This window comes from Manacus vitellinus, unplaced genomic scaffold (assembly GCF_001715985.3).
Source record: "Manacus vitellinus isolate BGI_N305 unplaced genomic scaffold, ASM171598v3 scaffold_10_pilon, whole genome shotgun sequence".
NCBI lineage: Eukaryota > Metazoa > Chordata > Aves > Passeriformes > Pipridae > Manacus > Manacus vitellinus.
The window spans coordinates 10739126-10758532 of NW_021938838.1; the positions used below are offsets into that span (position 1 = coordinate 10739126).

Consider the following 19407-nt stretch of genomic DNA (forward strand, 5'->3'; position numbering starts at 1 on the left):
TAGGCCGCAGTCCTGGTTCTGAGTTAAGCATTGCAGATGAAAAGGGATGGAAACCTCCTCCTGCACACGTGACTTTAGAATCAGAAGCAAAAATCTGTTTTCCCCTCGAGTGATTGAATCCCCATTGTTCACTTTATCGAACTGAATTCATGGAACAGATCACTGCTTGGTTACCCTTCTGGACTGACCTATTTAGTCCTAAAATTGAGAGAGAGAGAAAGTGTATAAAGACTCAGGTGAAGATGAGCTGAGGGATTCTATCAGTGTCAGTGAGATAGGATGTGATGTACCACTCTTCTGCTCTGCTCTTCTTCAGACGTTTACATTTTCTGTTAGATTTTCAACAAACTCTGTCACCTTCCAGGATATACACTTCTGCTGTTCTATTATTTTTATGATCTGTAATTCTTATATCTCACCTAAAACGCTGTTACAGCACAAGTCAGCATCATCTTATGGATGTAGAGAACACTTGCTTCTTGTTGTTAAGCAGATGCTTTTAATCTAAAGGCTATATTTTTTTATTATTATTTTTTGATTCTTCTGTTTTTCTTTATGGTAGTATGTGTTTTGTATTGCCCCCATTTGTCCTTTTTTCTTTTAAATACATGGTAATTGAATGTAGATATGGGGTCTCACCAGTGCCAGCTAGTGTCAAATCTGTGTCTGGACTGTGGCTCTCTTGTTAAACACCCAGAATAGTATTTATCTAGTCATATAGTTAACACACATAACCCAGGCAAAGATTTGTAAAGGTTCATGGAAGTTAAAAGCTCTTGCTTCCATTCAGGATCAGTAAAACTTCCAACTACCTTTTCCTGAAACGCGATCTGCCCTCTTTGTGTCTCCCCAGCTGCAGCATCCCAGTGCTGAAGTGAGAGAGTATGCCTGTGCCAGTATTTCCAAGCTGTTGCAGCAGAAGCACGTCATCCCAGCCTTCCTGCAGAGGGACGTTGTGCGGTGTTTGGGGCCGCTGCTGATGGATCACAGCTTAGCTGTTCGGGAGACAGCTGCAGGTGCTCTCCGGTAAGCAGCTGGAAAGGGGTAATCCTGGAACAGGAGAGCAAACAGTAGGGTTTTGTTGTTGACAGCCATGAACTTGAACACCAGCCTGTCTTGCTTTAACTCCGGCCTCGGTAGGTGCACCCACATCAGCCAAAGTCTGCAAGAGAGGGGCTTTTCTTGCTCCATGAGACTCTAATGTCAGCAGCAGGCTTTATGCTGGAAATATATGGCTTTATGAAGAAATATAGAGAACTTGAATGCAGTTCATGTGGCATTTTGTGTCTTGATGTTTTAGTACCCATAAGCCTTCTTGTTACACTTGACAAGTAAGTGAAAATATTCTTTTCCTACCACCAAAGTTATTCTTTTGTGTTAGGGAGATAGAAGACTAAAGTTACTGATTGAGCAAATTGATTTTAAAACAAAAAGTACCATAACCTTTAGACGAGAATATAGAATACATGGGTTTTTTTAAACATTCCTGAAAAGTATTGTATCTGATCCAAAGCATTTTTTTTCTGTTTTCCCCAGAAATCTAAGTGCTTGTGGAGGATTTGAAGTCTGTGATGACATGGTGACAAGTGACATTATGACACCCCTTGTTGCACTTCTGAAAGAGGTGTGTTTATTCTGATTTTAAAACTGATCTATCCATTGAATTATCCCACTTACAAAAATAGTTCAATTTTTTTAGCTATTATTAAGATATTTGAAAGATCTTTTAAAAGGATTTTCAATAGATTTAATGGTACAAAAATTATTCCAGAGATTTCACACCACCAGCTTCTGTTTCCTGACCAGATAATTTTGATCTGTGGTGAGTCTTGCACCTGGGATGATTTTTGCATCAAAGGTCTGGAGATTTTGGGTCTGGAGCTTCAGTCAAGACCAGTTTATTGTGTCAGTCAAAATCCAGGTCCAACATTTATGTTGCAACATTATTCTAGTGAGGTTTTTTTGGTGAGCAATTCTATCAAAATGAAAGCTTGGGTTTACAGCTGGGTACTGTAGGATAACTTGTACTGAATACCTATTCTTTGTTTGGTCCAGGTGTTGCAGTGCAGTTTGGAAATTGCATTGAATTCTGTCACCTGCTGTCTTTGTATGAGCAGCCTTGAGCAATACCATCGTTTTCTGTATGTTTCTTCCCCATTTCAAATTGAGTAATAGCATTATTGTAAAGCATAGCAAGATATTAGCTGAATTAATCTTTGTGATTAGAAAGAACTATTGACAATTTCATACAGACTATTAGCAAGAAACAGCACTTAGGGTTCTAAAACTGTCAAGTTGGTTTTTTTTTAATTAAAAAATACTTCTAAAAACTACTGAATGAAAAACGAGTAGTATAAGAGTCTTTCTTCAAGAGAAAAGTTACCAGTGATTCAATTCCATTGTAGGTAAATTTTCTTAGAGAATAGGAAACTAATCAGGTTTTCTGGTAATAAACACTGTGACTTGTTTCCCAACCCTGGTTCTCTTGTTTCGTTGTAGTGTAGCACTGAGCTAGATGCTAACCAACTCTCTCCAAAGAAATGCAGAGAGGCAAACAAAAATTATGTTGAAGACGTAGCCAATGAAGCTATTAATTTGCTGTGGAATATATGGTAAGTGCTATGTAAATCCAGGGCTTTTAAAAGAGCTAAATTAAATTATTCCTGAAAAGCAGCCTGGTGATTGAGGCAGAAAAGAAATTACTGTCCTGGCATGGGAAGATGCATCCAGTTGCTGATTCTGATTTCTGATTGTGTTGCTCCTACGTGTGCTTTCCTTTAATAATGATGAGCCCTAATCTGATCTGAAATACAGGTTTATCTTCTGCCATAAATTACTTTTTTAAATTAAGGATTCTGAAAGTCCATTAAGTTGGTCATTAGTGTTAGGAGAGTGACAAACTTTTTTTCTATTGGTTGTTCATCCTGAGTTCTGATTTTGTTTTCTGGACATGTTCTGTCCCAGTCTGAGATGCAGTTTGGGTTGTGGTGTCTTGCATGCAGTTCCTGTAGATCCTTACTGTGGGATGAGAGATGGAGAAAATTAAATTCCGATCAGTGGACTCCGGTGCTCTGGGAATATGAGGACTTCTTATACTACTTCCTCCCTCTACAGGTCATCCCAAAAGCTAATATTAAATATTTGGACCAACTGTCCCTTAGTTACTGAGACACTGATACAAATCTACTTAATTATGTGAGAAATAATGTGAATTGTTCAATTAATAGTTTACATTGGAAACACCAGGTGAAGGAAGAGAAATGGCAACACTTAATACAGAAATGACTATGAACACTGAAGTGATACAAACTTATTCTGAAAGTTTTTCTTGAATTTTATGTTGTTTCTCTTCATGTTTTAGCAGCTCCACATCGTTACACACCTTGGTGCATACAGGATTTTCTTTAGTGTTGTACAGTGTTTCAGTGGAGTTGCCTCTGTGCCTGTGTGGTATGGCTGCTGGCTTGAGGCCTTATTTCTAAATTGGATTTTTTTTTTTTAGGGATTGGAGTCTAGAACAGTAGAGAAACTGCTTGCTCAGCACCTTGCACAGAATACATGACCCTCTGTGACTCTGACTCAACAGTGTTGTGTTCATTTTTTTTTTTTGGCTTTTGTAGTCACTGCTTTGGAACAGGAACTATGATCATTAAGTGTGACATAAATCGCCTCTGTATTTTGAACTTTGTGGCAATGAACTACTGACTTCATTGCTAAGTTTGGTATTGATAAAATTGGGGCTGACACTGGTGCTGAGACATAATATTTCTAAAAGTAAATACTTGAAGATCCTTGTAACTGGTTAACTCCCATGCTTTTTTAGTTTGAATTAGTCTTGTATCAATATATTAGTTTAAAAAAGGGAATAGCTGTGGAAAACTTGAAGAAACAGATCCCACTGTTAGGTAATTAAAGTAAATGCATGTCTGAATGATAAGAGCAGTTATTTTATGGAGTGAATAAATATTGATGCAAGAGGCAGCAGCTCTAGTCACTGGGTTTGTGGGTGAAGTTTTCTATGGCTGCAGAAAGCCTTGGGCTGGCTTGTAGCCTGCAGCTGCCTTTCACTCTCTGGCTGGACCTGTCCACATCTGTATTTAGGCTCCCAAATAAACTCCCAAACACTGGGTGTGAGGAAGCAGCTGGCAGAAGCCAACTGTGTCCAGGATTTTGCAGTTTCTCTTTCAGCATATTTATATAGAGTTGATCATAACGTCAGTAATGAAGAATAGCTCTTTGACTAATACATAATTCTTACATAGTTTTTACAACTGTGAGTAATAGTGAGTATGGGGTACTTAAAATGTTTTTACAGTATGTTTTTTCCCTGGGAAAAGTGTTTTAATTAATCTTTTTCCTACAATAGTGAATGTAACAATACTGCTGTGTACATATTCAATAAAGAAGGGTGTCTGGAACCTGTGTTAAATTACATGAAGAAATTCTCCACAAATGTGGATCTGGCTATTTCAGTAGGTAAGTGATAAAAAGAGAAGATAAGGACTTAAAGATACTTTTTTTCCCTTTACTATATAAATGTAACATTGATGTTACAGGCATTGCATAATGCACCTGCCTTAGCATTGCTGAGCTTTGCACTGAATATAAGATTTCAAATTCGTTTTTGAACAGCACGTAATTCAGAAGTTTGTATCTGTTGTGCTTGTTTTCAGTCCAAAGGAGAATGACTTATTGGTGGTTACATGGGAGGAAAAATTTTGTGGAGAGAAGGCTCTAGAGGGGGGCTGTGTTTTTAGTTTTGTTTGCAGGTTTTGGTAATGGAGGGTTTAATTTGTTTAGCAAAGGACATAGTCCATCTAAAAAAACCCCAAACAACTCCTGTCACTTTCGGTGTGTTTTTATTAGTAGTTTGTTGTTGTAGTCTTATAATGGTCATACAGGTGTGTGTGATCCCAACATTTTTATGTTGTCGCTACTCAGTATACAAAGGAGAAATCTATTTTTGAGTAGCTGAAATTAATACAGCCAATTCCATGTCTGATGTGTTATTGTCCTCATCTCTTTTGTGTACAGGTTTGCCACAGAGTGTCTTTTAATCTAAAACACAGATTGTGAGAGACAGTGTTGTACCATTACAACGTGATGCTGCATGAAATTTTTTTTTCCTGTCAACGTTTCATTACTCCAACTTGCAGTAAAAATGCTTTTTCATTAGGAGAGTGAAAGCTACTGTTGGGTTTGTTAATTATGTTTGTTCTTATTGTTTGGTGTAGCAAACTGCTTGCAGGCAGTGACAGAAGATAATCCAGACCTCCTTTCTTCATTTAATGCTTCTGCACAAGAAGTATTGGAGACAGTGATGTTGTGTCCAGAGAGCACAATGAAGCATGTCCTTCTGAGAACACTGATAGCAGGTACAGGGCTCGAGGGTGTTCACTGCTCTGTGATGGGGAGCACGGCAGGTAAGGGGGGGTGGGAAGGACAGAAGTCTGGACATCTGATTGTCAAAGCCTATGCAGATGGTTCATGAGGTTATATCTGCCTTTTGGAACTGCAAACAGATATTTACAACTGGTTTTGAAACTGTCTTAAATTCTTGACTCTAAATTCAGTCCCTGATCAGGGTGATAAAGCATTTTAGCTGCTCTTTTTGATTTTCAGCAGTGAAATAAGTCAATAATAAGCGGTACAGGAGTAGTTTTGATCTTAATAGGTGTAGATTTTTAACTCATATTCTCTACCTTGCATTCTTCTTGCTACCTCAGTTGCTTAACTGTGGTGATTTTTGATACTGGAGTGTAATAAATTAATATTGACAATCCTTAGAAAATGGTTCTCTGGTGTGATTTTGTTATCAGGTACAAAGCAACACCAAGGCCAGGCCACATAAATATTCTGTAATTATTTATGTGCTGAAATTTACTTGAGCTTAAGATGTGGGCATAACATAGTTATTACAGGTGAGTATATGAAATGCTAAACAGAAAAAAATACAAATCTGTAGAACAAAGACTGAATATAATCACTGCGTATTTTAAGTAGCACAGACTGTGTTCTTACAAAATATATGGCTGTTACAGAGAATTGAGTTCTTTAGTAATTTTCATATTTTGGTTATCTCATATTTAGGCACTATTTGGAATATCAAGGCTACCATTCCACCAGGCAGCCTGGGAAGCATGGTTAATGCAATCCTGAAGATTTTCTCAGAATCATTAGCAATAGACGCTGGTGAAACAATTATTCGTATGAATGAAGCTGAAAAGAACAGGTTAAAACTTGCTGTGGAAGCAGAAACAGAGGAAAACATGAGTGATGTGGTGGACAACTGTGTTTTGAGTGAAGATGATAACATGGAAGAAATACCAAAAGGAAAACTCAGAAGGGAAAATGATGTTTCAGATTTACTTCCAGTAAGTGTTTCTGGCTGGCTGTTGGGCTTGGTGCTTTTGGCTGAGCGCTGGACTAGTCTTGACTCAGCACTGGCCAGAGGAAATGACCTATGAGTGTTACTAATACTGGTTCCCAAACAGCTTGTCTGTTTTAGCTAAAACCTCAAGGATGAGCATGGAAAATTTCAGCACAACTTGTTCCAATGTGACCAAATTGCACAGCACATCAGGAAGGTGCATTTCCATGGTTTTCCTCCAGTGGAAGGTATAGGCTTACCTGACACTTCTACCTGCAGCTACTGCAGGAATTTTGATTTCTGTTTATGGCAAGTGAGATTTGTAACCATTCAGTCAGGAGTGGAGGTGGCTCAGAGGTTTACAGATGCGTGCACTGTTGTGTATGGGAAAAGGGTAACAGGAATACATGTTTCTGTTAGAGCTTTAGATAACTGTTTCTCTTACAGCTTTAGTGCAGGTGGCATTTCTTGAAGATAAAATTTGCTCTGGAACATCCAACAGAAATGTAGCTTACGCCTCTTGGTTTTGTGGTTTTGTTTTTTTTTGAGTTTTGGTGTAGAATGAGAAGAGAAAATGACTGGACTATATTTTTAGCTGACAGCTTGGGTAATTTAAGTTGCACTTAAATGTTGTTTTACAAAATCAAATTTGGTTCGTGTTTTTATTTTTTAGTCTGATAAGTGGGAACTGAAAGAAGTGACAGCTTTACTGACGGCTCAGCAGACTGCTCTGGAAATCATTGTTAATATGTGCTGCAGTGAAGGTTTGTAGGAATCTCTCATTGCAAGCGTTGTGGTGTGTTTTGTTTTTGAACAGCTCACATTTAGTCATCTTGGCTTTTAAAGGCAAGTGCACACAGGCGTATTGTCCCTGATATCCTTGTCTGGGGGGCAGATTAGATTGTAATTTCTATTACTATTTTAAGTGTTTCTTTTCATTTAAGTTATTTATGAGACTTAAATGTTTTTTTCTGCATGGTACTACTATGTGCCAACATTTAATTACAAACAAAAAAGCACTTGCGGCAAAGAGATATTTCCTGACGTGTTACAGCAAAATCTTTGTTCAGTTAGAGTGTGGTCTGAGTGTTCTTCTGATACAATATGTGTGTGAATCTTATTGCAGGATGGGGCCATTGATTTTTTTAAAAGCAGATAAATCTTGTAGCTTTGATTTAGTGTTGATACTAGAAGTGTTGCAAAATTAGGAGTAGATACAGCTTTTGCATGCAACTCTGGCAACAATGTAGATTTAGGCTTTCAGAGTTCTGCCTTTATGAGCTTTTTTGAGGAGGAAGAAAGGCTGTTGTTTGGAGGGGAGTAGGAAATAGATATTCTATAACTTTTAGGAACTCTGATACTCAGGTTTGATAGCTTTTCTCCTGATCTTCAGGAAAACATATGAGATATTATCAAATTCTATTTAAAAATACCAACAATCAAACAAAATTAATCCCCTAAACCCTCCAACACCTGAAAACTTCTGTTACTGTTACAGTTTTATCCTGATGCAGAAGTGATTTTATAGGAGATAACTAAGTAAAACTTTCAGGTTCTAATAAAATCCACAGTAATACCCAGTTATTCCCAATGGTGATTTTTTTTTTTTCTCTTATAGCACAAGGAAATTCTGTACCTAGTGTATGAAGCTCCTTTCATTACTGTGTTTCTCATCTAATGAGCTGTAATTCATAAGCTTTCCCCTTTAATTGGAAAATCTCTTGTGGATAAGCTGCATATTCTGCCATTCACTCAGTGTAATGTAAGGTTGATTGTGTTGTATTTCACTGCAGTGCTTTACCCATTCATGGGCAGACAGAAACATAGGCTGTAGAAATTAAGAGGAATCCAGAAGCAGCTGTTCATTTAATTTTCAAGTTATTTGAGGACTAAAATAGCTTTAGCCATTATGCTGAGTTCATACAAACACTTGGCTTGCTGCAGAGCTGAGGGAAATCACCAGGCTGGCAAGAGATGTGTTTGACTGAGCACTGACCGGCGTTGGGAGAAGCAGAGTGGTCTCCCCTTGATGGGGACATGGGCAGGGAGCCAGGAGACTCCAGCACTGCTGTCCAGTCTGTAGTTCAGAGGTTACCAGTGCTAGTTAAGATGGGATTGCCATTGGAAATGCCTCTGTGCTTCCCAGAACATTACAAGAAACCTGATCATAGTTACAGGCCAATGTTCTAGATCCCAGTTCCCGCTCTGCCCTGGTCACTGCTGTCTTTGTTGTTGCTGAGTTGCATTGTCAGCTCATATCCTTATTATTTAGTTTTCAAAGGAGATTTTTGTTTGCTTTAAAAAGATTCACATGGAACTTTTCTGCAAGAGGCAAGAGACTTCAGGGGATGTCTGCTTTGTTTTCATGTTTCTTGCTGCCGTGGCCTGGTAAAGAATAAAAGCCAACCATTTTCTCACACAAAGGCTGTTAACACCACCATATTATGGCTGCAGAATTAATTGGAGATTACCATAAGTAACAGAAGATGCCTGTGTGGTCAAGTTGCTGCAGCTCGATGAGTTACTTTGCATCAGATAAACAATAGCCATGACCTTCAAATAAATTCTTAATTTCTGCACAATACAGGTGAAATGCATTAATTTAGATCTTTCTTGCTGTGTTTTAAGTGACTTTGCCTTTTGCCACAGAGGTGGTGTGGCTGTCACTGTAGTTACTACAGTACCTACTACATCTCAGCAGAACCTGTGTTGTCAGGCAAAATTACTTGGGGGCGAATCTGATATTTTTTCATCAGAGTAGTTAAATGTCCTGACCTATATACGCAGGCAGAGCTTTCATCTTCTAGAGAGGAGAATCAGTCCAACTTGTAGACTTAGGACTTGGGTAAACACCAGTTAAAATGTAACCAGGTTTAAAGCAACTTTAGATAAATCTGTGTGAACCCTGTGGACGTAGATATATCAGTTTAAATATAAATGATGAACTGAGCTTGCGCTTGTTAGGCCAAGACTGGCTTTAGCTGTGGACAGATTATTCACTTTACAGTAGCCTGTAGGTAATACGACCTCAACTCCTCTTGCCATGTGTGCTTGCCCTAACATGACTTACTGTACTAGCAGATCTGTAAGTATAAATCTAGTTCAGGTTTAAGACTATAAACCTAGCTTAACTTACTTAAAATATGTTGCCTGAAATTACTATCAGAGGTTATTTAGCTTGCTTTGGCTTGTTTTGCTGTCATTGTTTCCTTTCAAGTGGCGTTGCTGTGGAGACAGTAACATCTTCATCCAGCCCAGTTACTGCCCAGGCAAAGGACATCTGTCTGTGGCTTTTCAGTATTGCTAGAGGAAACAGTTGCCTTAACTTTTTTACTGACTGCAGTCAGTTTAAGTTAAACCAGTGTTTTCACATGCTTGAATCTACCTCAAAAAGTGAAATGGTGCAATCCAAGTTAAAATCTTAGTAAATCTCTATGAAGTTTCTTCCATACCCTTTTTGATAAAGTGACCCATTGTTAATATCAGAGATTAAAGTACCCATGTATGAAGAACCTGTCTCCTGAGAATACTTGTTGCCTGAGTGAATATAAAATACACTTTTAATAAAATATTTAGGACTGTGGCTTAGTGGCACTTGATTTGTGAGGAGTTCATAGAGCCCAAGAGCTTAAAGATTCCTAAACTAAGAGGTGGAGTCGAGTACAACTGAGAAGTAGGAAACATATTGCATGTGGGCTGTTACATTTACAAGTCTGTCTTGTGTTCTCAGATCCCTCTGATGACGAGTGGGAAGAACTGTCCAGCAGTGATGAGAGTGACTTGTTCATTGAAAACTCATACAATGAGGGAGGGGGGCTGCTGATGACACCCCTGTGCCTCTCTGATGAGGTTCACTCAGCGTTTCTGAACAACCTCATTCCAAAGAAGGTAGTGTCTTCTATTTTATTTCCAACACATGGCGCAGTCTTCCCCTAATTCCTGCTTTGTATCCCAGGTTAGGCAAGGAAATTATCCCAGTCCATGTGGAGGAAAGGAATATTTTTTTAATGAGTTTAGCTTCACTCTTTTTGGCCTAGAGATGGTGCATCATTGCATGAGTTCTCTTGACCTAAATAATTCACGTAAGTTGGAATAGAAGAGCCATGTGTTTCAGAAAGCTGGTGGAGTTTCTTTTAATTTGTTTGGTTTTTTTTCCAAAATACAAAGGTTGTTATTCCTTGATTTGGACATGAAAAAGATTACCTGCAAAAAGAGAGGAAATCTTGATGAAGCATGACTGCCAGATATTAACTAAATGAGGTGGAAGTAACGTGTGAATGGCAACAGTCAGCACTGAAGAAGTGCAAGTTCCTCTTACCCTGTTTTATACAAAGTGTCTGAAGTACAGTATTTGACAGTGACAGGAATTTAGGTGTTTTTGTTTCAGAGTTGTTTTGCTCATTTTTATTTGGAGTTGTAAAGATGGAGTTTGTTATTTGAATTGTTACTGTGCTGGTTCAGCAGCATTGTAGAATTCCAACCCAAGACATCAAGGTGCAAGATGAAAACTTTGAAGGCTTTTTGTACTTAATAACAGGAGTTTCATGGCAAGGCCTTCTACACTTGCAGCTATCTGAAAATTCTGTAGTGGAATCTGTAAGAAGAAAGAGCCAAATAAGAAAGAATAGCAGAAACCTAGAAAATCACCTGTTGTTCAGTAGAGTTGGATACCTTAAATATGCTGTGCTAAACTCAGGGTATAATTGCACCATTTGAGTGATTGAGCAAAATTCTGATGTTTTTAGCAGGTGAGACGCTGCCTGGAAAACTTTGAAATACATAGTTTGAAGTATCTGTTTGAATCGAGATAAAATTTCAGTCTTCCTTCCAAACACACTATAACAAAAAAAAAAAAAATAAAGGCTTTATTGCTAAACATTTCTTTTTCCCCTCCTCAGATTCTTGAAAAAACTGCTTTTCCGAACAGTGTTGCTCTAGACATCTGTATGCACAATCCGTCTTGGAAACCATTAATTAAAAAGTAGGAATTTCATTGTCTCTCTTACTATTTTTCATTTATATTCAGTTGTCTTGGAACTCTTAGAAGGATTTTCCATCTTTGGGTTTCTGTCAAGATCTGGATACTGGCAGATCTGATATAGGATTTTGAATAAAGAGATAAAAATACTTTTGTAAACTGCACACCAGATCACAGCCTTAATAAATTGAAGATTCGTCTTTATATTTCAATATGTGTTTTCAAAGAGATTTGCTAAATGCTTTTTTTGTTTGTTTGTTTCAGACTGAATGCAGTGCAGTGCAGAGCTTTAACATGTCTTCATAGCATTTTATTAGTGTCAGATGTGGATTGTCTTGGAGGAGCTTCAGCACTTCAGTCCCTTGCACAGCATCTCTCACAGTTGATCTTTTCTAAAACAGGTAAGATGTTTAGTACAGGGGACTTGCTGACCCCCTTTGCTGATCATATAAGGTAGTTCTAATGCCATTTTATTACTAACTGTATTTCTTTGGTCTTTCAATATAAGGATACTGACTGTTGGAAATGTGCTGGCAAACAGTATATCCTGATGTGTTTATGCAAACTGCACCTTGAGCAAGTCTGCTCTTAATGCAAGAATCTGCTTTACATCTGGGTCCACACAAAAAAATCACTTAGTGGATGAATCCTGCCTTGCTGAGACCAGAACTGTTTGCTTGATCATGTTTGGGATAATAGTTCTTCATCAATCACACAAGCCATGAAGAAGATAGGGCATTTTCTTTTTAAATATGCTGACTAGCTTGCCTAAAGAAATGTTAAAAAGAGGATGTCTAGCACAGTCTTTCACGTAATTTTTTTCTAGGAATCTTATGAAATTATGTCAAAGATGGTTATTGCAAAAAAAAAAAAAAAAGTACATGGTTGTTACAGTAGGAAAGAGAGCAGCCACCTTGTCTCCAGAACATGCTTTATRYKYWTRWKRKSRYAKMKYTWTWKWRARRRKATWTKTRKWRWRARAAWRTGYMWRRRKTTTWTRWSWMWAWATWWWAAMWSYKCYMCWYYYYSTKYTSKKKYTSKKKTKWKWTYWMWRKRGARRRKRWWAWAWWTYWYAYWMTWTTWKAGWATMWYATATATATATATATATTTAATATATTTAGAATTGGAATGGACTGCCCGAGGAGGTGGTGGAGTCACTGTCCATGGAAGTGTTTAAGGAAAGACTGGATGTGGCACTGAGTGCTGTGGTCTAGTTGACAAGGTGATATTCAGTCATAGGTTGGACTCGATGATTTCATAGGTTTTTTCCAGTCTCATTGATTCTGTGATGTATCCTGGTAAACACTAGAATGTATCCACTATAGTTCCTCCAAGGTGCATTATTTCATAGAGATACTGTGAAGGTTTCCCCACACATCTGCTAGTATCACTATTATTGGATGGTCTATGCAGCAGTTAGCATTTCCAGCTACTTCCTGTAATCCTATACATGAGATCAGCATCATTTCAGTAATCCTGTTGGACCATTTACACTGTGATCTCTGTTACTGACATGAGAGAAGCTGAACTGAGATTTAAAAAAAAAAAAAAAAAAAGGCAAGAAACCCCCAGCTGGTTCCAAACTGGGTCCCTGACAGGCTTGGCTTCATGCAGACTATTCTGATAATCTGTTTTTGTTTTAAGGTAAGTGGTGATGGCTTTTCAAAAAAGAAGAGATATTCTTAGTGACTGGAAAAGCCTGCCAATTCTCAAATTTGTCAGAAAACGTTTTCCCTAAGACAGATCTGTTGAAGTTGAGCATATGTGTGGCTTTGTCATTTCTTGTCTCTTAGAAGATCGAGAAGCTCAGTTTCCTTCCCTTCCTTCGAATGTCTCCCTTTGTAGCCACAGATGCAGCATTTGTAGTTCTTTGCTGTAGTGCATAGAATGACATGGGCATTAATGCTTGAAAATGCATCTGCCTGCAGAACACACTTTTTTTTCAATGCCTTTAAAAGCATGTGATCAGTCTATGAAAACATTATTACTGAGAGTGCAGTTCTCGAAAAACTAAAATGCAGAAATGAAAATACATATGAAGACATATGCAAGGATGTTCACATAAAATACTTGTCTCATGCTTGAAGAGACAACTTCCAAGATTTTGAGTCTACCTGTTAATCTTTGCAATAGTCAGAAAGTTCTCAGATCAAGCTGGAGAAGTTGTAAGCTGAGGACAGATGGTGCTAATAAAATTGATTTAATGGCCTGGGCCCATTTTTTAATGGTTAAATGCTATGTAATGGATACTGCCAGATAGAGCTGATAAAATACCAACATGTGGTTAGAAGGAATCCTGTGGTTTACAGGGTGGAAAAGAGGCATAAAGATCTAGTTGCTTATATGAGAAGGGAGAAGATATGCATGAATTGAAAAGTTCTGCATCTGGAGTGGTCCAGAAAACAAAAACACATTAAAGGAAAATAAAAAGCCTGAAGAAACACAGAACATTCATTGAAGGTGATGGCTGATATTGATGAGTTCATAGTTACGAGAGTAATGCAGTGTTTGAGTCATACATTCCTGAAATGTTATTAAACCACCGGAAAACATGCTCTTTATATGAATTGGAAAGAGTCCAGTGTTCTGGGTGTCTAAAAAGCTTGCTTAAGAAGGCAGAAGAAAGGAGGTAAAATACACAGTCAGCTTCTGTAGTTTTCTCAGTTCCTATATTATGGCCTCCATGTTATACCAGTTTTCAAGCTACCATTCTGATGACAGTGGTTTGTACCATACTTTGGGTCACATAAGTGTTTCAACCAGGGGTGTGCCTCAAAATGAGGACCAGCTGTGGTCTAACCTGCAGATGCAGTTAATACTGAATTCAAACAAATCACTTTGGTTACAACCTACAGAGACTACTCTGAAAATCTAGCTTTTCCTGTTGTGGTAGGACCTGGAGGAACAATTAAGGGATTAAGGCATTTGTATTTGTTTGCTTCCTGTGTCCCTCATCTTACTGTTTAACTTTTGGCTCTGGGTTCAATTCTTTGACAGAACTCCCTGCAGACACTGAATTCCTGGAAGCCGTAACCAGTGCTTTGAGGGCTCTCCTACAAACAATGGCATCAAAGAACATCTCCCAGGTAAAAGCTTTCAAACTCAAATGCTCTGCTAGGTTCACATTTGGGTGAGATTGGGCTGGAAAGTTTTTGAAACAAAATTATTTAAATGAAGTGCAAAGTAGCAGGTGCAGACACTGACAGAACAGATTTAATAGCATCAACTCTTAATGTTTTTCATGGACCTTACAGTAATACTGTTTTGTTTATCTCTTCACATGTAAACAAATGAAAGGTATTTCAAAACAAGAAAATCCAGGTAGTAGCTTTAGGAGATGGGTATAATGACAAATATTTAGTAAATTAGCACCTAGAAATGCGCATTTTTTATTTCCTGATGTCACCTAATTGAAGCTGGTTGTCCTTCTAGAATCTTGGTTGGACATGAATTAGTGAGCTAAATACAAGAATGAAGCATTTTGTTATACAAGACATAATACTAGGTGGTTTGCTGGTCCTTTCTGGCTTTAAACTGAAAAATGAGAGCTTCTGTGCTGTAAGTTATAATGGGGTGGAAGCAGCTATTGAGCAAGGTAAATTTGTGAAAATACCTTTGGGCTTAGAACTTTTCCTTCACTTTCATGACAGCATTGGTTATGTTCTGGAAGAAACACCTTAAATTGAAAGGAGAATTTGACAGTTTTCTTGGTAATTACATTTTCAGAATTCACGTAGTTTTCATAATCCAGGGCTCTTTATTTCTCTATTATAAATTTCCCTGTGTTCTGGAAAAGCAGAGTAGCTAAATGTCACATTGGAAAATTTCCATGAAAGTGCGAATGTCTTCCTTCTTTCCCTCCCTTCCCTTGTTGTGCAGTGTATGACTCCTGAGCAGCTGTTGGCTTTATGTGAAGCTGGTATTCACAGCAGCAATGCCAGTGTTCGAGTGAACGTAGTGAGCATCCTTGGAATTGCTGGCAGCGTCTTGGCAAAAGGACAAGATACAGCTGAAACACTAAAGGTGAAAAAGCAAACTTTGCATTGCAAACCTGTATGAATTTTGATATTTCTTTCAGTTTTCCCTTGTTGGAAAAATCAATTTTTCTCTCTTATTTCAGATGATTGGAAAATTTCTTCTTGAAGTTGCTATGAAGGAATCTTCTCTTGTGGTAGCAGGGGAAGCCTTGGATGCACTTTTTGATGTATTTGCAGATGGTGAAGAAGCAGAAAAGGCGGCGGTGCAGATCAAGTTGCTTCCAACACTGAAGGAATTTCAGCCAGTGTTCAGAACAAGGGTAGGCATCAAGTGCAGCCAGCTCAGGGTCTCAACACACAATGTGCATTAAAGCTTTGAGATTTGGGCTCCTAGAAGAAGTAATTAAGCAGTATTGTATAGCTTCATAAGATGGCAAAAAACCCCAAAAAGCATGTGATTTTCTGATATTCCACTTTAGAGGAAAGCAAATACACTTACCTTAAAGTTCATGGAACTGTCAAGGTGATAGCACAGCTCCTCTGTTGCAACATCTGCATTACACCGTCAGTATTATTGATGTCCAAATCACTACATTGTTCTGAAACACTTGCAAAAAAATCCTTCAGGTGTCCCTGGAGGAGTGCAGCTACATTAGTGGGAGAGAAGTCTCTTCTGAAGTTACATTGACATCTTTTGTTTTTTACTTCTTGTAGTTGCAGGTGGATGCTTTTGTTCTGCTGTTGATTAGTTAAAACAGATCATGTATTCTGTGTTCTCAAGAATAACAAGGCCAGCATTCTAAACTGTAATTTTAGGTACATCCTTGGGATGTACCTAAGGGAATGACCTTCCACCTATTGTTTCTTTGATCAGATGAAGCCCTAGGAGTGACTGTCATAGTCTAAAAGCTAAGCACCATACACACAAAATACATACCTGATGGTGCTTCAGTTGTGTGGTTAGATGTACAAAGTTTTCCATATAAAAAGCTGCAGAAAAGAAGTGTGTATTTCAGATATTTGAGTGAATATCACACCAATAACGTAGTTTTAGGCAGCAATGTACTATAGTAAATTGACTAGCTCCACATGTGCACATGAGCACCTTGGAGTTCTCAAAAGCTGTGGGTAGCATATCCTGACAGAAGACCTGTATATAGAATTACAGTAGACTTGAACTGATCTAATAGGAGAAACCTCTGCATTAGTAAAGCATGTACTTTTTTTTGGTTTTACAGATGCGAAAAGAAGGCAAAGGACAATGTAGTACAGATCAACTGTGTGTTCTTGACAATGTGAGGATGAATTTGAGAAGATTCATTGCATATCAGGAGACACTAGGGAAAACTCCAACTTGAAACATCGAGGAACTTTTAAGGTTTCCCTTATTGAGTAATGTTTTTAAAAAATATAACCATTTTGAACTTCTAAAATTTACTGAGCAGAGCAGTTTTGCTTTGATGTTAATACTACGTTTTGTAATGTTCAGTATTTTTATACACTTGGGTTGATGCAATATGAAAGTCACACCAGCACAAAAAACCCCGTAGCATACTCTGAGATTGTTGCAGTGATAAGAAGGTGCTCCTGCAGCCCTGAGGTCTGTGCACAGCACCACTGTTGTTCTTTAGAAATCTTCATGTACCCCGGCAGAAAACTATAACTGTGTGAAAAGGTAATTTGGAGAATATTCTCAGTTATGTACCAGATAAGGAAAAAAAATTAAAAAGCTCAAGATATATTTAAGGGAATTGAGCAGTGGCAGAATGTTCTTATTTGCTGTTTGCTCTTACCTGCTCCTAGAATTGCACAGGCATTTATGGCAAGCTTCCCAAGAGAAGTTTGTGACAAGTGTGTGGATTCCTGTCAGTACTTGGTTCTGTTATTTCATGAGGAGAAAACTGTTTCAGATTCATTTATGATAGCTTTTTGCTGTGGAAATCTGTGTAAGCAGGTCCTACACTTAGACACAGCTCCCTGTTTTTACTTTATTTCAATTGGTATTTCTAAAAATCAAGTCTCTTAATTTACATTCTTCCTTGTAATTCTACATCAGGATGAATGTGAATTCAAGGAAGTAATAAACCAAATAAAAAGCATTTTTTATATTGAGGTATTACCTAAAGTAAATTTATAATTGCTTAAAATACCTTTTAGAAATATTTGCGATGGAGATTTTTAAGCTGTTATTTTCAAAAAATGTCACCAATTCATGAAGATTGTATGTAAACTTCCATATATCAAGAACTTTGGTTTTATTTCTTTGAATGAGATTCTATCATACATATTTTTCAAGAAAAAACCCAAAACACAACCAAACACAAAAGTATTTTGTTGTGCTGGGTTTTGAAATAGGAGGGCTTTTTTCCCTCTCTCTTAATGCACTGTCTTAGTGCAGGCATCTAGTTTTTGGCAAAAGTTTGCCCATGGTGTTAACCATGGAACTTATAAAGACCAAATTTACTCAGTTTGTTAGATTTCAGTCTCTAAGATTGGAAAGCAGACTTGGGAACTGACTGGATGACTTGCAAATGACTGACTTTATGAAATCCTGGCATATGGTATTTTGTCAAATGCAAGAGAAAGTAAAAGATGAGTTTAAGCAGCTCTACTGCCTGGAAGTCCTGTCACTGCTGTGACTTTGCAGGAGTCGGATGAAATGTGTGATGTGATGCCTGCTAATCAAGTGAGAGTGTGTGACTGGGAGGGCTCCAGGGTCACTGAGCATGACCTGGAGAAATCCAGGAGAAGTCATGAGGAGCATGGTCGAGAGGTTATCCAGGGATTTAGCAGGGCAGGCAGTGAAAAGGGCCAAAGTGTAACACCTGAGGAAAAGTGGATTATGGCATAAGACTGCACAGTATGTGGATTTTAATCCTTGTGTTAGTTATACTTGCTGTACACTGAGGATAGTATAATATTAGCCTGATGAAAGGTATTAATATTTGTTTAGCCCCTAAAGGACTTTCTTGTGGGATGTTCTACTCTTAGTTTCTGGATGCTACATTGAATTGAAGGATTATCTAGATTGAAAAGGATCTCTGGAGGTCTCTTAGTGTAGTTTCTGGAGTCAGACAAGTTGTGCTGTGCCTTGAACATCTTCCAGGATAGAAATCCCACAACTATGACAGCCTTTTCCAGGGCTTGATTGCCCTCACTTGAAATTCTTTTTTTTCCTTTTCCCCTTTGTGCCTTGTAGGACTTTCCCGTGCTGCAAAATGCACCTCTTGTCCTTTGCACGCCACCCTGAAGAGTCTGGCTTCATCTCATAACCCCCACTTGTTAGCTGAAAACAACAATTGAATTCCCCTCTTCTCCAGGCCAAATACACCCAGCTCCCTTAGCCCTTCCTTGTACTAGCTGGAGTTCTGACCCTCTAACCATATTAATGGCCTTCTGCTTGACCTGCTCTGCTGTGCCTTGTACTGAGGGGGGCCCAAGACTGAACACACTTCCTCAAATGTGATCTCATAAGTGCTAACTAGAGGGAAGTCATCGGTTTTCTTAACCTGCTGGCCATGCTCCTGCCAATAGAGCCTGTTATTTGTTAGTTGTCATCACTGCAAGGGTGCACTGCTGACTTCTCTTCAACTTACTGTCCTCCAGGACCCTTTGGTCCATCTCTCCAAGCTCTTTGGTCATTCAATCAAAAGCCTGCTCTGTTTCAAGGGATAACTCTGTCCCAAGTGTAGGACTTTGCATTTTACACCAAGTGTAGCAGTCAGAATCTGGTTCCTGGGGACTATTGGAAAAATAGAGTATGTTATTTTCTGTTTAGGGGTTTTCTTTTAGTTTAATAATGAGAAGAAACATTTCATCTTCAAATACAAATCTGAAAATTGCAGAAAAATATATAGAAGATAGGGCATCCACTACAAAAAATTGTTTTCTTAATACAGTCTATCAGACCATGTTTTTTTCCTTCAAGTGAAAAAACAAACTGACATTTAGATCTTACACTATTCTGACAGTAAGAATGCATAGATTATTTTTTTGCTATGCACTGATCAGTTGAAGGTCTTAAATATTGTGTCCTAGGTGCATAGTATGAACCATATTGCTTGCAGAAGTATGTGATTTTT

At 38.1% G+C, this 19407-nt stretch overlaps 1 protein-coding gene across 1 annotated transcript in view; it reads left to right on the plus strand.

Moving 5' to 3' along the window:
- The window catches only part of HEATR3 (HEAT repeat containing 3), a 21637-nt gene extending 2466 nt beyond the window's left edge, over positions 1 to 19171 (plus strand). Inside the window, exons 3-16 of the mRNA XM_029964647.1 lie at positions 854 to 1026; positions 1537 to 1624; positions 2500 to 2612; positions 4367 to 4476; positions 5235 to 5375; positions 6091 to 6374; positions 7044 to 7134; positions 10101 to 10258; positions 11269 to 11351; positions 11613 to 11749; positions 14346 to 14434; positions 15228 to 15371; positions 15469 to 15645; positions 16564 to 19171. Of these exons, the coding sequence (XP_029820507.1) occupies positions 980 to 1026; positions 1537 to 1624; positions 2500 to 2612; positions 4367 to 4476; positions 5235 to 5375; positions 6091 to 6374; positions 7044 to 7134; positions 10101 to 10258; positions 11269 to 11351; positions 11613 to 11749; positions 14346 to 14434; positions 15228 to 15371; positions 15469 to 15645; positions 16564 to 16683 (1782 nt within the window). The 5' untranslated portion in view covers positions 854 to 979 and the 3' untranslated portion in view covers positions 16684 to 19171. The remainder of the gene's footprint in view (positions 1 to 853; positions 1027 to 1536; positions 1625 to 2499; positions 2613 to 4366; positions 4477 to 5234; positions 5376 to 6090; positions 6375 to 7043; positions 7135 to 10100; positions 10259 to 11268; positions 11352 to 11612; positions 11750 to 14345; positions 14435 to 15227; positions 15372 to 15468; positions 15646 to 16563) is intronic.
- Positions 19172 to 19407: the final 236 nt, after the last annotated feature.